At 34.9% G+C, this 17,165-nt stretch overlaps 1 protein-coding gene across 1 annotated transcript; it reads right to left on the reverse strand.

Moving 5' to 3' along the window:
* Positions 1-6,734: 6,734 nt before the first annotated feature.
* Positions 6,735-7,935, reverse strand: LOC132629141 (agglutinin-like). Its single transcript, XM_060344870.1, has 4 exons — positions 7,927-7,935; positions 7,673-7,885; positions 7,290-7,399; positions 6,735-7,036 (listed from the first exon to the last, which is right to left on the reverse strand). Exons 1-4 carry the CDS (start codon positions 7,933-7,935, stop codon positions 6,742-6,744), a joined length of 627 nt encoding a protein of 208 aa, XP_060200853.1. The 3' UTR covers positions 6,735-6,741.
* Positions 7,936-17,165: the final 9,230 nt, after the last annotated feature.

Below are 17,165 nucleotides of genomic sequence, written 5' to 3' on the forward strand. Positions count from 1 at the left end.
TCATCTCACATCGGATACCTTCGAAATCTCGCCTAAGGTCATCAAACGTCGTTTCTTGCTCATAGACCTCATGCACTCATACTTATCACTAGTTCGTTCACTTACGTACCAACGGATTTTTTTTCCGAGGTGTAACAGGTGTCCAAGTAAAATGGACATACAATATAATATTTACAACAATACTATAATTCTTTATTAATAGCTTAACAAAAATTACTGTTACATAATTAGTAAGTATTGTGGTTGATTAACTACGTAACGAAAATAATCTTCATATAGTTCATGTTGAGCTTAATATCATCAATCAAGCATGCATTAATCTTAGGAAAAAAATAGGCGGGAATGTCAATTTTTTAAGTTGGCAATCAAAGTTTAGCCACAATATCAAATGTAATGAAAAAGTATTTACTTTTTAATGATAAAATAAGATTTGGATAAAATTAAGTTCTTTATTAAAATACGGAATAACTCCACCACGCGGTGCTGGATTCGAAGCTCTGACAAGTGGACTCTAGCACATTAATGTGTTGGAGTCGAAAATTTGATGGGGTTTAGACTCCATGAATGGTTTTTGTAGTTCAAATCTTCATGATCAGCTCAAACTACAGGAACACATCCATGGAGTTCAAACTTTCACAATATAAGGTCAGTAGAGCGTGTATATATATATATATATATATATATATATATATATTGTGTGTGTGTGTTTAGTGATAACTAACCCATCATTACAGATTAATTAAATCCACAGACAGTACAAGAGAATCTTTAAGTACTATGCACTAACAGTGTAAGAAGATATTTACACAATCAGACCCCTTATTAGGTAATTATAAATAAATGTCTTAATAAACATAAATGGTTATATGATAAAAATGATAATGATCCTGCTACTATAGATTACAATTCATTGAAAGACACCGTTTAACAAAATATCTAAGTAATATACACTGACAGTGTGAAAAAATATTTACATTGTGCAATAACTATCTAAGTAATATACATTAACACTATAAAAAAATATATTTTACATTGTGTCCCTAACCAATTTTGGCCACCTCACTACTACTAGTAGGTACCCATTGTACTATATTTTTTTTTTTTTGCTCCACCTCACTACAGAGTCATTTTAATTTCTCCCCCTCCACAGTGATGTTCTCTCTACATTCACAAGCTAAGGTCTACTGAATATTTTGAAGGAAAGGTTAGCTCCTCAAAACATTTTCCTTTCCTTTCAAAGATTCTTCATTTATGGTATGTATGTTCATTTTTTCTATTGCTCTATCTATTCATTTTGTATGCAATGCTTAGGTGGAAGAGGAGGATAAGACAATGGTTTTGCCTTGTAAAAATTATATCTTTAGGTTATATATGTTCATCTTTTCTATTGCTCTATCTATTTATTTTGTATGCAGTGCTTAGGTGCAAGAGGAGGATAAGACAATGGTTTTGCCTTGTAAAAATTGTATCTTTAGGTTATATAAAACAATTGCATCTTTAAGTTAAAAATTGCAGCTTTAGTTAAAAACTGCATCTTTTAAGTTATATTATACTATTTCTTTAAAATTGTAAAGGATAATAAACTTTAAAAACTTGCTATCATTTTTAAGAGTAGTAATATTTGGCATGCAGCCGCTTCATATTCTACAAGATTACTGCATGTAGGTTTTTTTTATTTCCTTTCTAAAATATTGGATTTTATGCTTCATGAGCTTAGGAATCGTTATATTTTGCTCGATTTTGCTTCTTTGCTTTAGTTTACGTGTGAAGGTAACCAAGTTTCAAGTATGCGTTGGTTACCTTCACTATTACCTTCACAAGCTTATTATCATCTTCGTTTGGTTACTCATACTCGTTTTTGTGGTTGGCTTTACTGTATAGTTGGTTATTGCAGGATTTGACCCAAAATGACTTACCTAAACTCCGAAGGTGTCAATGAACTTGTTTCCTGGGTAATTCTCTTGGGTTCAACAATTTTTATTACTGTGGTTCTAGGGATGGTATCTTTCTCATTAAACGGGAAAAAGGTCTCGAGTCTTTTTTTTTTTTTTTTAAGTATGTCTAGCCATCTAACTTAACTGTGGAACTTGCAGTTATGTTACGGTGTCAATTCCCGCATGATACCCCAATAATCAAGGCCAATTCTATAGCGATGTCAATTAGTGCTTTTCTTAATCTAGTTTGTTTGTGAACATATAAGACATATGACAAGAGAATTCCACTAAAAAGAAATAGGATGTGTCAGGTGAGGTTGTGGGATTGTTGTCGTGTACGTGCTTGCTATTTGTCTAAGTTGTTGGAGCCAAGTGAGATTATCGCCATTAGTACTGCAGGGTTGCTGTTCATTTTCCGTGCAGGCGAGGCAGTGCTGAGATACTCACACCGAGCAGATGGTAATCCTTTACTCCCTGACTTGTAAAAGTCCAAAACGCCTTGCTGGTTGTAAATTTTTCAAGGAAGATTCTTTAGAGCTTAAAACGGATGAAATTGTTTTGTTTCCAAATTGTTGTGAGGCTAAGCTAATGGTGAATGTGTTTGGGAACCTAATTTTTATACAAAACACGTGTGTATAGTCTATAGATGTAGTATTTTTATTACAGATAAATCTTTAATAAGATGTTAGTCATTTGTGTTAATGCACTACATTGGTTCTTATTATCAAAACCATATAAACGTATATGAAAATTTATGTAGTTTAATCAAAATTTCTAAACATTAGGAAACATTTTACTTGTTGAAAAGTTGAAATTGGAATAATAACTTCAAAACTTGGAAAGAAAATTTACTACATTCATATTGGTAATTCCTGAATTTTATTAATTAAAGGGATTCACCACCTAATTAATTAGGATGAATTAGGACATTTAAGTATTAACTAAGTAATACTAAAATTAACTCCATTAATGACCTCCTTGACTTGCGTGATTATAGGTAAGAGTTCTAATTACTATAAATAAAGGTATTATATGTATGCACCTTTTAAGATCTGTAAGAAATTTATTAGCCGAACTTAGATTACACCTTTTAATAAAAAACTTTTTAAGGCAATTAAGAGTTACAACGGCTGGTTAATAAATAATAATTAATAATAATGAATCATTAGATGAAAGAAACAGAAACATCCTCACAGAACTGAAGTTAATTATTGTATCTTGAATGCAGTGACAATGGAGGATTAGTTCTTTGCTTCATCCTCGTATTTTTATAGATAAGCTTGATATCTCATGTTTAGAAGAAACTCATATTTTCCTATTGTTGCAAGTATTGACAAAGGCTAATGAGAAGCTAGGAGAATTACGGTATGTTTTATTATCATTGGTGACCTTTTTTTAGCAATGTATCCACGATAAATGATTGCATTGTGATAACATCAGTTTTTTTTTTTTTTTGCTAAACAAAATCAATAGCATAACTTAGCAAGGAAATCAAGCAAGCTTTTTACATATGATTTTGCGTATACTCTTAAATTTGTAGGACGCCAGGCCATAGCATTCAACTATTTCGAAATACATATTTCGGCAAATATTTTGATGAACCAATCCAATTATGTATGGAAATATGTAGAAGACTTCTTCAAAGGCTTCTAATTGCATTTTCTGAACCTCAAGTACAGGAACTCCATGATTACAGTGCTTCGCATAATTGGTGATAAAAAATTGAATAGCTTATATTTCATTGTTGTGGTCTTTTACCGTCTTTGCTTTCTCAATTTTTTTTTTATTGATAATCTAAATAAATATATATACGGTTTGATACGCGTTTACCTTGTCGTGTTTTGTTGGTAACTATTAGTTTTCCTTTTAGATATGTTAGAACATATAATTCATTGTGTTAAATATTGTCATTCTTTTTAATTAATTGTAGACCAAATTTTGTCATCTCCTGAAAAATGATCGGTTGAGGTATGTTATATATTTGTAGATATCACTTAGTAACTAGGTGTTCTTGTTCACATACCTTATATTCAAATGACTGAAAGTGGTTGGTTCTTTGAAAGTTTCGTATAAGGTATTTTATTCTTTCTTTAAGGAAAAAGAGACAAAATTAAAATAATATCCAATAAAAACTGCGAATGACGCACTTGAAATTTTAACATTAATATAGGAATGAACTTTTAGTGTTGAATTTTACAAATGTCTATGGTCATTCCAATTTAAGAAGATTAGTTCAATATTTATCTTTTAAAAATACTAATTGCTATCATTAGATCGGCGGCCGGGGATCAGATCGTGTAAAACAACGTTAGATGTTATATAAATAATAATTTGTTCAAATTCTAATGAAATATACTTACCAAAAGCAGATACAGTTCTGGATCCATGTCGTTCGCGCCACCTCTATACTTTGGCCCTGCGCCAACTCCATACTTTGGCCCAAGGATTCATCCTCCCAACCTATTGGGCATAACCTCATCAACGCCGTTATGTTCCGTATGAGCATCTTCCACTAGACAGACCTCCAAGGCTCCAACCCCACATGGGACACACCAACCACAACTCAGGCCTCCAACATAACCTGGAACACAACAACCACTGCACAGGCCTAAAATACAACCCCATATGGTCATCTTCCTCAACACATGCCTCCAACACAACCTCATCTTCAACCAGACAGGCCTCCAACTCCACCGTGGACACACCAACCACAACTCAGGCCACTACCTGAAACACACCAACCACTGCACATGCCTCAAATACAACCCCATCATGTTCCTTATGGTCATCTTCATCTAAATATGCCTCCAACACAACCTGGAACACATTTCAGAGGAGTATAAATCAGTAATTTGTAATGGTTTGGGATTATGATGGTTTGCTGATATAGATGAAGAATGACAATAGTTTGCTAATACAGATGTAGAGTGATAATGGTTTGCTGATACAGATGTAGAGTGATAATGGTTTGCTGATACAGATGGAGAATGATACTAGTTTGCTAATACAGATGTAGAATGATAAGGACCAAATAAATTTGAATCGGGCCCAACCAACTCTCATAGGCCCTACCAAGCAAATTAATTCTTTCACGTATTTTCGAACCCTTCATGGAGCCGAATCCGGCTTAATCAACTAATTGATGCCCTTACTCTTCGTAGACGAACCAAATCTAAAAATTATACCAAATTCATAGTTTCTAAAATTAAATTTAAACCCAAGTACCCAAGAAATCTCCATAAGACTTCTTAAACATTCTAGGGTCACACTAAACTTATTTCACCAATAAAAACAGATCTGGTCCAAATTGATTCTAGGCCCAAAATATATTTTAACCCTTTAAGCAATCAAATTTATCCTCCATTGACTCATATTAGCCAAGATAACTCTCCAAAGATTCACTTATCCAAATCCAGTTAAAATAGAGCCTAATCTAACTGAAGAGTCAAAAATTATCTGGGCTTAGATTTGAAGGCTGCTTCTAAGGAAAAATAAAAGTAGGAGACACTTGTTGAATTTATGGGAGAGGTAGAAATACTTGCAGCTTTATGAAAAATAAAATTGTCATTGTCCATCTCTTGCCATAATTAGATTCCTTTCATGTGAAGAGCTTATTGTCAAGGAGTGACTCTAAAGAACTAAAAGAACATTACGAAATTCGTGGGTACCTCAAGTCTCATTTTTTATTTTTTTGGGAAGTGTACAGTCCCACGGGTCTTGAAATAAGGGGCATTTGTTGATAGAAAAATAATAATTATGAAATTGAGGCTAAGCCTTATATTAGGACATATAGCCCATGTTAACATGTTTGGTTGATAAAACTGGATTAATTATTTTAAGTCAAAGTTACATGAGTTATATAAAATTTAGTTATGTTAAGCCTAGACCAAATTTGGGTCCCGTATAAGACAATCCGAATTCATGATTTGCAAACCCAAAGGACCAAAAAGTTTTTTTTTTTTTTTTTTGGAGGATATTCTATCAGAAACTCTAACTCACACTTGTATAAAAGGAGACAACTTGACGAGGGATAGAAGAACAAACACTGTTACATAATCTTCTCCAAAAGCCTCAGCCAAGAAGGAGAGTTCGAGAGAGGTCTTCCTCAAGGAACCCTTTGTTCCAATATCACAATCAAACAGCCCATTTTTTCTTCTATAAGAAATCTATTTAGAGTTATAATTTACCCTGATGGATAATGGTAGAGCATTATTTCCTAAGTTACCTGGAAGAACTTGCGGCCTTTGACTCCCCGTTTTACACATTGAATGTAGTAACAGATATTGACCTAGCTAGAGGATGCATAATAAATTGAAACACAATAGTTGTTTTATAACAAAATAAATGATTTTTCTTAAGCAAGAAATAATATTGTCACAAGAGCATTTATATGTAACTTAGGAAAATGAAAGTGGGGACTGGTGGGGGTTGGGAAGGGGGGGGGGGGGGGTAGGAGATAATAAGCTTAGGAATGTCACTTGTTGAACTCATTTTCTCTAATTTCACTAGGAAAATCATTTTTCTTGATTTTCAAGGAACTTAATAAAAAAAAATTGAACAATATTTTCCTCCATACCAAAACACACCCTAATTCAAAATACTTTCACGACAAAAGAAAAAGATCTTCATAGAGCAAATAGCATGTACCGATATAGTATATTGTAAACATAACCAAGCATTCAGGATAGATCAAGTAATCCAGTAGCACTATCATAAACACACAACATTGGAATTTTGAAAGCGAATTACATTGAATGGAAAACCAAAAAAAAAAGTTAAAACCTATAACATGCCCACATTCTTACTTTTAGAAATACTCCACATGCACACCAATAGCACTCAAGAAAACACCACTTCTCCCATGAAAACCAACAATTTTTCCTCTAGCAGTTGAAGAGCTAAAATAAGTTCGAATTTCAGTTCCATAAGGTCCATGTTTTCCTTTATTTGTATAAAATGCAATTTGTCTTATTGCATTTAGGCCCCCATTGTCGTTCACTGGACTATAAAATCCTTCAATTCCAATCAAGAGCTCATTTTCACCATCAATCTTTATCTGCATATCAAATCCATAAAATAATGAACAAATCATTTCTTGCGTCCTTTACAATAACAAAAATCAAACAATTATATCTCGACCGATTTCAAATTCAAAAAATACTCAATGGGTTCATTGGGAATAATATAAAGATTGGACCCAAAGGCCAAAACTCATGCCACTGAAATCAACCAGAAATCTTTTTGTAAAGTAATAAAAAGAGAAACAATCTAGCTAATTCAAACATTTTTAATTAAACAATTTTTTCGTAAAGAATAATTTATATGAAGAAACAACAAGAGAATATTAAGTCGTACCTTTCTAATACCATTGTCATTCCCATCTCCAAAGCCAAAACCACCATGAAGTTGTGACCAAACTGACGTTTTGTTTTTCTTTTCATATTCAATTTGAATTCCTGATATAGCTGAGATCATTTTGTTCATATAAATGTGCACTTGCTTGATCGTACAAAATACACCATCATCCCAACCTTTTCCACTATATCCCCCCAAGGTCCGGGGCTTCGTGGCTGAATACACTTCATCACGTCCATTTTCTGTACGCAATGTGATGTTAGTACAAGACGTGAAAAATTGTAACGTCACAAATGAAATTTATTCTATGTAATAATAAAGTCACTAAACTATTTTTCCAACTTGAGCGAGTGCAGTAACATGTCTAGGGAATGGCGACGTACATTGGGGAATTCGTCATTAATTACTTCAACTTTAGGTTGTTTTAATGGTTTAATTTGTTCGGCTTGAGGGAGTGGAGCAGCATGTTGCAAATAAACGCCAATGGCATCAAGGTAGGCTCCAGAACGCCCGTGGAATCCCACAATTGCCCTACCGTCTTTCAACACGAGTGAAAACGGGTAACCACCCGCCTCGGTCCCAACTGATGCGTAACTCTTCAAATTTGTTGTAAAACAGAGAGATTTTACAACTAAACAGCCAACATAATACCCCAATGTGCCTTTGATGCCTGTCAAATATTCACGGGGAGCGTTCTCAATAGTAACCTGGAAAACAAGGTAATAGTAAATCAAGCTACTATATTATGCTGTAATCTTCAATATTCGTAACTATTTAATGTTGACTGCACGAATTGTGGGGTCCAGTCCCCTATCCCATATTTTAAGAAAGGAAGATTTTTCTTCCTTTGACAAATTATACATTGGCAACAATTGTGGACTTGGCTAACAAGCCAATTTCTTTGTTCACATTTTTATGATGTAAGCGCTTACCTCATCATAATCGTGATGTAAGCGCTTACCTCACCATAGGAAATTCATTCCTATAAATAGGCAGCTTATGGTTCATTTGTAACACACCAAAATCTCAGACAATACATCTGAGTGAGAGCAAAAGTGAGGTATTCCATAGACTGTAAGAAAATAGTCTGTGAAGAAAAATAGAGTGTGAGTGATATTGTAGTGAGGTGGGAAAATCAAAAGAGTGTTATTTCTTTTGAGGGTGTAGTGGTCTTAGGAGTATTTGTACTCGTTACTACACAGTGTAAAATTCCTCTATAGTGATATCAGCTGCTCCTCTTGGCCGTGGTTTTTCCCTTATTCAGAAGGGTTTCCACATAAAATCTTGGTGTCATTATTGCTGCATTTTATTCTTGCTGATTTAACCATAAGTTAGTGTTCCGCGTTTATCACTAATACCGTGAATATTATTTTTGCGGGTCTATTTTATTCCCATCAAGTGGTATCAGAGCCAAGGTTCTGTCTGAGTATGCTCTGTGGTTGCAGCACAGTCTGAACTTCCACATCAGAAAAGAATTACTTTGGTCTTCGAATAAAATAGTATTTGTATTTGTGATAAACAATGGAAGCCAACACTAGTAGAATGGTTACTTTGAGTGGCGTAAATTATGCCATTTGGAAGGGCAAAATGGAAGATTTGCTCTATGTCAAGAATTTTCATCAACCTGTCTTTGGAAATAAAAAGCCTGATAATAAATCAGATGAAGAGTGGAATTTGTTGCATCGCCAGGTTTGCGGCTTTATTAGACAGTGGGTTGACGATAATGTGTTGAACCATATTTCTGGAGAGACACATGCTCGGACCCTATGGGAGCATCTTGAAAGTTTGTATGCTCGAAAAACTGGTAACAACAAGATGTTTCTGATAAAGCAAATGCTGAGTTTAAAATACCACGATGGTTCCGCAATGACAGATCATCTGAATATTTTTCAGGGGATCATGAACCAGTTATCTGCTATGGGCATTAATTTTGATGAAGAAATTCAAGGCTTGTTTCTACTTGGTTCCCTTCCAGATTCTTGGGAAATTATTAGAACTTCATTATCAAATTCTGCTCCGGATGGTGTGATCTCTATGGATCTTGCCAAGAGCAGTCTTTTAAATGAAGAGATGAGAAGAAAATCTCAAGGTTCCTCCTCATCAGATGTCTTGGTGACTGACACTAGGGGGAGAGGCAAGAATCGTGGTTCTCAAAATAGAGAACATCATAGAAGCAAATCCAGAAGCAGACTTAAAGATATTGATTGCTATCATTGCGGGAAAAAAGGGCACACAAAGAAGTTCTGCCGGATTTTGAAAAAGGAAAATAGAGATAAGGAGGAAAAGAAAGAAGATGGCAATCGTGTTGCCGCTGTCACTACAGAAGATCTTGTTACTGTCCTTGATGCGGATCTGATAAACATTGCTTGTGATGAGTCAAGCTGGGTTGTGGACAGTGGTGCCGCATCTCATGTGACATCAAGGAAGGAATTTTTCTCATCCTATACTCCGGGTGACTTTGGAACTTTGAGTATGGGTAATGAGACTATATCTAGGGTGGCTGGTGTTGGAACGATTTGTTTGAAAACTAGTACTGGAACTAAACTAGTTTTAAACAATGTAAAGCATGCACCTGATGTTCGTTTGCACTTGATCTCTGTTGGTGTTTTGGATGATGAGGGATATGTCAGTACCAATGGTGCTGGAAAGTGGAAGCTTACTAAAGGTTCCATGATTGTGGCTCGTGGCGAAAAGCGTCGTGGTCTATACTGGACTACGGCCTCTACCTGTGTTGATATGGTGAATGCAGTTGAGAGCAATAGCTCTTCAACGTTATGGCATAAGAGGCTTAGCCACATTAGCGAGAAAGGACTAAATGTTTTGGCCAAAAATAAATTATTGTCAAATTTTGAAAGTGCTAAATTAGAAAAGTGTGAGCACTGCTTGGCTGGAAAACAAAATAGAGTTTCTTTCAAGTCTCATCCTCCTTCAAGAAAGACAGAGTTGCTTGAGTTGGTGCATTCAGATTTATGTGGTCCAATGAAGACAAGGACTTTGGGTGGTGCACTTTATTTTGCTACCTTTATTGATGATTGCTCAAGGAAACTTTGGGTCTACGTCTTAAAGACTAAAGACCAAGTGTTGGGTGTCTTTAAGCAGTTTCAGGCCTCAGTTGAAAGAGAAACTGGAAAGAAGCTGAAGTGTATTCGTACTGATAACGGTGGTGAATATTGTGGACCGTTTGACGAATACTGCAAGCAACAGGGTATCAGACACCAGAAGACTCCTCCTAAGACTCCTCAGCTTAATGGTTTAGCAGAGAGGATGAACAGGACCTTGATGGAAAGAGTCAGATGTTTGCTTTCTGAAGCAAAGTTGCCGAATTCCTTTTGGGGTGAGGCTTTATTGACCGCTGCACATGTTATTAATCTATCCCCTGCGGTTGCTTTGCAAAGTGATGTTCCAAACAGAGTTTGGTATGGAAAGGATGTTTCCTATGACCACTTGAAAGTGTTTGGTTGTAAAGCTTTTGTACATGTGCCTAAAGATGAAAGGTCGAAATTAACTGCCAAGACAAGGCAGTGCATCTTCATTGGTTATGGCCTTGATGAGTTTGGTTACAGGCTATATGATCCAATTGAGAAGAAGGTTGTGAGAAGCCGTGATGTTATCTTCATGGAGGATCAAACCATTGAAGATATTAACAAAGCGGAGAAGATAAAATCTTCAAGTTCTGAAGGTTTAGTTAATCTTGATCAAGTTCCTCATACAAATGCTGATGAAGTTGGTGGGCTCGATGACGATGGTGATGCCCAGAATCATGTTCCAGATCAGCATGTTGATGATGATAACGATGCTGCTATTGATGAAGTAGATGCTCCTACTCATGAAGTCGTGGATGAGTCAGATATTCCACTTAGAAGGTCTACTAGACAGCATGTTCCTTCTTCGCGTTATTCACCTAATGAGTATGTATTACTCACTGATGGGGGAGAACCTGAATGTTATGAGGAGGCCATGGAAGATGAGCACAAGGATCAATGGATTGAAGCCATGCAAGATGAGATGAAATCTCTGCGTGAGAACCATACTTATGAGTTGGTGAACTTGCCTAAGGGCATGAGAGCTTTGAAGAACAAGTGGGTGTTCAAAGTTAAAGCCGAAGAACACAGCTTGAAGCCCAGATACAAAGCTAGATTGGTTGTTAAGGGATTTGGTCAAAGGAAAGGTATTGACTTTGACAAAATATTTTCTCCTGTCGTGAAAATGTCCTCCATTCGGACAGTTCTTGGTTTGACTGCTAGTCTTGATTTGGAGATTGAGCAGATGGATGTGAAGACTGCTTTTCTTCATGGTGACTTAGAAGAGGAGATTTATATGGAACAAACTGAAGGCTTCAAGGCAAAAGGTAAAGAAAATCTTATATGCAAACTCAAAAAGAGTCTCTATGGATTAAAGCAAGCTCCCAGACAGTGGTACAAGAAGTTTGAGTCTGTTATGGGGGAGCAAGGCTACAAGAAGACTTCTTCAGATCACTGTGTGTTTGTACAAAGATTTTCTGATGGTGACTTTATCATCCTTCTGCTATATGTGGATGATATGTTGATTGTAGGCAAAAATGCTTCCAGGATTGACGAGTTGAAGAAACAGTTGAGTAAGTCTTTTGCAATGAAAGACTTGGGTCATGCTAAGCAGATTTTGGGCATGAGAATTACTCGTTCGAGAGATGAAAAGAAGCTTTATTTGTCGCAGAAAAAGTACATAGAACGTGTACTAGAGCGCTTCAATATGAAGAGTGCTAAGTGGGTTAGCACACCTCTTCCTGGTCATCTGAAATTGAGCAAAAAGATGTGTCCTACAACAACAGAGGAAAAACAGAGAATGGCCAAGATTCCTTATTCCTCTGCCGTCGGAAGTTTAATGTATGCAATGGTATGCACTCGACCAGATATTGCTCATGCAGTCGGTGTTGTTAGCAGATTTCTCGAAAATCCAGGGAAAGAGCATTGGGAAGCTGTGAAGTGGATACTCAGGTATCTAAGAGGAAGATCAGGTGAATGCTTGTGTTTTGGAGGATCAAATCCAATTTTGAAGGGCTATACAGATTCTGATATGGCAGGTGACCTTGATAACAGAAAATCCACTACTGGATATTTGTTTACTTTTTCAAGGGGAGTTATATCATGGCAGTCAAAGTTGCAGAAGTGTGTTGCACTATCTACAACGGAAGCGGAGTATATTGCGGCTACTGAAGCTGGCAAAGAGATGATATGGCTCAAGAGATTCCTTCAAGAACTTGGATTGCAGCAAATGGAGTATGTTGTCTATTGTGACAGTCAGAGTGCAATAGACTTGAGCAAGAACTCCATGTACCATGCGAGAACAAAACACATCGATGTCAGATATCATTGGATTCGTGAGCAATTGGAAAGCGAATTGTTCCAAGTCAAGAAGATTCACACGAATGAAAATCCTGCAGATATGCTGACCAAGGCGGTACCGAGAGACAAGTTCGAATCGTGCAAAGAACTTGTCGGCATGCACTCAAATTAGAAGCCAGTGTACCCTCCTTCAGGTGAATGGGACTGGAGGGGGAGATTTGTGGGGTCCAGTCCCCTATCCCATATTTTAAGAAAGGAAGATTTTTCTTCCTTTGACAAATTATACATTGGCAACAATTGTGGACTTAGCTAACAAGCCAATTTCTTTGTTCACATTTTCATGATGTAAGCGCTTACCTCATCATAATCGTGATGTAAGCGCTTACCTCACCATAGGAAATTCATTCCTATAAATAGGCAGCTTATGGTTCATTTGTAACACACCAAAATCTCAGACAATACATCTGAGTGAGAGCAAAAGTGAGGTATTCCATAGACTGTAAGAAAATAGTCTGTGAAGAAAAATAGAGTGTGAGTGATATTGTAGTGAGGTGGGAAAATCAAAAGAGTGTTATTTCTTTTGAGGGTGTAGTGGTCTTAGGAGTATTTGTACTCGTTACTACACAGTGTAAAATTCCTCTATAGTGATATCAGCTGCTCCTCTTGGCCGTGGTTTTTCCCTTATTCAGAAGGGTTTCCACATAAAATCTTGGTGTCATTATTGCTGCATTTTATTCTTGCTGATTTAACCATAAGTTAGTGTTCCGCGTTTATCACTAATACCGTGAATATTATTTTTGCGGGTCTATTTTATTCCCATCACGAATGATCTAAATCTAAATCATTCCGCATTATTCAGATATTAGTAAGAGAAAGGAAAAACATAAACAAAGTTGGGCAAATGCATATTAGATTAATTAGCAAATAGCATCTACACTCGTCAAAATAAGTTCAAATTTACTACGTACTCCCTCTACCTTTGTCCCAATTTATGTCGCCTCGAATGCCGAGAGTCAATTTTTTTTTTTTATCATGTATTTGGACATAGAATCTTCAAGTTCTTTGAATAAAATTTATATAGTTAGAAATTACGTGGAAAAAAAAAACTATAAGTCATAATAATTAACAAATCAAAATAATAAAAGGCATATGGAAAAAATGCGGTAAAAAAAAATCATTTGACTCTCGAAATCCGACAATGCAACATAAATCGGAACGATGGGAGTAATACTATGCTAAAAGAATTGTATATTACTGTGACGCGCATGAAACAAAAATTACTTGTGAAGAATGCACAAGATTATGAGAAACTAATTACAGTTTTACTAGTACAGCTTTTTTACATACCTTAAGTTTTTTATCTCCCCCTCTGCCACCAAATTTTGGTGAATCTATGGTGCCTTGTTGACTAAGGGTTCTGAAAATAATGGAATCTATAACACCACCATGAGCTATGAGTATCTCCTTAACTGGATTTGTCAGCTTGTAATTCCACTCTGATCCACTTGTGCCTCCCCATGCCTCAACCAACATGAACTTACTTTGATCATAAGTTGGACTTTGATATTCCTTCATATCACATAGTACTTATCAAACTTAGCTCTTACATAAAATAAAGGGAAAATTTAAAGATCTAGATTTGTCATTATTTTATCAGAAATTGCTCAATTTTATCTACTTAGCTGTTAACAAACCGTATCGTATTTGTCTGTGTTATTAAAGGTAGTCTAGCATGAAACAGGGGACTTCAGTACCAGGGGCGGATCCAATGTTATGGTACCGGGTTCGTATGAACCTTATACTTTTGATGCGTAGCATAAATTTATGTTTAAAAATTCACTAAAATTGCAACAAATGGTAGATATGAAACCATAATTTTAAAACATAATGGGTCTAATGCTGAAAGCCTTAAAGATTGAATTCATAAAATTTAAATACTGACTCTGCCTCTAGACACCACGGGTACATATTTTGCCTTCAATATTTTACTATGATTTAAAATTACTCATGTTCGAGTTCTGTTTCGTGTCAAAGGGCAAAAAGGAGCACTACCTTTTCAAAACGGCGGGAGCAAATATTTTATTAAAAGGTTAGCACTTAGCAGAGAACAAAGTTGCTAAATTTTGAATAGTAAAACACAATTATTATAATCAACATAGATTGCAGTGAAAAAGAAAGACAAGTCAAGGTACGTACCATTTGATTAATTATCTGCTAAGTATTGTTTTCTTCACCACATATAATGTGTGTTAAAGAGTGACAAGGCATTGGGTAAACAAAACTTACATATACATAACCCACACACATGAATGAACCGGGAAGAAAACCAAAGGTTTACATAAAAAGTAGAGCCAGGGAGATGAAGAGTTGATACTACGAATAAACTCAGCCTTTTTGAACGCTTCAGTTGATAATTAAAGAATTAACACCATATCAATCTAATATTGAAAAGTCCCGGTATTCATTTTGGACGTTTATAACATGATGGAAAATGATGAATCTAAGTCTATATATAATATAAGCTAGGTAGACAAGGTGATGTGCCATCTCTTTATGACCACCGTTCTTGTTTATCTTTTTTTTCTTTTTTGTGAATTTTTTGGTTCATTTTGTACATAATCTACTAAGTAAATGAATTAATAAAAATCTTATAAAATAAATATTAAAATCAACCACGTAGCAGTAAGTACCAAAGCTTTCTTTATGATAAAACTTTGCAATAAAGTCCAATCTAACGTTTAGCCTAAAACAGCCCACGTTGGAGCACTATAACATGGCCTTGATGACAATTAATTAATTCCTATTCATGCATTATGTAGCGGTGTTAATGCATTACATAAATTTTGCATATTGCAAGTGTTATATATATATTATTCTTCAAGAAGAAGGTAATAAAGGTAAAATATTAAATATAGCAGCACATGACCCGCAAAGATGGAATTCAGTGATAGATCTTTGGAAAGGAATAGTAGTAGCAGACTATATAAAAACATATAGTGAAACAGACGCAGAAACAATGTATAAATATTTAGAAACATTTTTAGGAGAATCAACCAAAGCTTTATGGGAAGCTTATAAAGAAAATTTTCCAATGGAATTTCAACACCTAGTATCCATGGGAGCAAACCCATATAATTTTACTAATAAAATACATACTTTAATTACAGGGGAAGATCCAAATAGTGGATTATTAGTACTACAAAGAAATGCAGTAATAAAATTAGAACAACTAAGCATAAGTAGTTGGTTTCATATTAAGAAATTTTTAAACGATTATTTTTACTACTGTACTATTAGTGGAAATGCATTTGATCAAGAATTAGGTAAAAAGTTATTTAATAAACTACCAGGAGCCTTAGGAAGAGAAATAGAAGATAGATGGAATAAGAGAGACGGAGTAATGCAGAATCCTAATTTAGCGTGGTCCATAGGACATAGAATACAACATATAATGGATATACTACAAGAAAAATGTACTCATATACAAATACAAAAACAGTTAAAAGAAAATGAAATGAACTTTTGTAAAAGCGTAGTTTACACGACACAAAGTTATGATAAAGACAATTATAAAAAGAAAAAGCATAAAAAATACCGAACGCAGTATAATAGAAATTATCCTCAATATAATAGAAAGAAATATTACCTTAGAAAATCATCAGCTAGAAAACCTTATTTAGACAGAAATAGGCATGTAAGAAAATACCGAACAGAAAGAAATTATAGAAATAAATTAGAATGCTTCACTTGTGGAAGTGTAGAACACTTAGCAAATACATGTCCAAAAAGAATAAATAATAAGACAAGAAATTCCCAGCTAATTGAAGATTTTCAAGAAACATTAATAAATGTAGACGAGTATATGTCAGATACAGAAAGCATATATTCTATAGTAAATGTAGACACTGAAGAAAAAATCAAAACAGACTCATCAGACTCAGAAGCAGACGAATTAATTAATGAAATAGGATTAGAAAATCTAGACTTAGAAGCCATGGATAATTTAGCAAATATAGCCGAAGACTGTAACCATGAGTTTGAACGAAATAAAGGATTGGATAGTAATGCATGTTTCTTTTGTAAATGGTATCCTAGTAGAGACAAAAGAGTTAAATGTAAAAATTGTTACATAGAAGGATGTACAATGTGTATAGAAAAAGAATTTAAAACAAAAATAAATAAAGAAACAACTCATAAGAAAATTGAAGACCCTACTATTAGTCTAAGAATAATAACATTAGAAACAAGAATAAATGAATTAGAAACCAGATTACGTAACCTAGAAAGAGGAAAACAAAGAGAAGTAGATAGTGAAGACGAAGAAATAAGATTATCAAATATACAACCAATAATGAAACCATTAACAATAATACCAGAAGAATCTCAAGCAGAATTAATGAGCATAGAAGACCATGAAGCATTAGTATGTAATGAAGATAAAAAATTAGGAACAATAAAAATACTTGCAAGAATTAAAATAGATGATTATGAGATAGAAACGTTAGCATTAGTAGATTCAGGGTGCACAAAGTGCATAATAAATAAAAGAATAGTT

The sequence above is a fragment of the Lycium barbarum genome, chromosome 2 (assembly GCF_019175385.1).
Source record: "Lycium barbarum isolate Lr01 chromosome 2, ASM1917538v2, whole genome shotgun sequence".
NCBI classification, from domain to species: domain Eukaryota; kingdom Viridiplantae; phylum Streptophyta; class Magnoliopsida; order Solanales; family Solanaceae; genus Lycium; species Lycium barbarum.

Coding starts and splice junctions, on each gene's coding strand:
- LOC132629141 (XM_060344870.1), bottom strand. Junction 7,400..7,672: donor TTAATGACGAATTCCCCAAT/GTACGTCGCCAT, acceptor AAATGATCTCAG/CTATATCAGGAATTCAAATT. Junction 7,037..7,289: donor ATGACAATGGTATTAGAAAG/GTACGACTTAAT, acceptor GTTATTGTAAAG/GACGCAAGAAATGATTTGTT.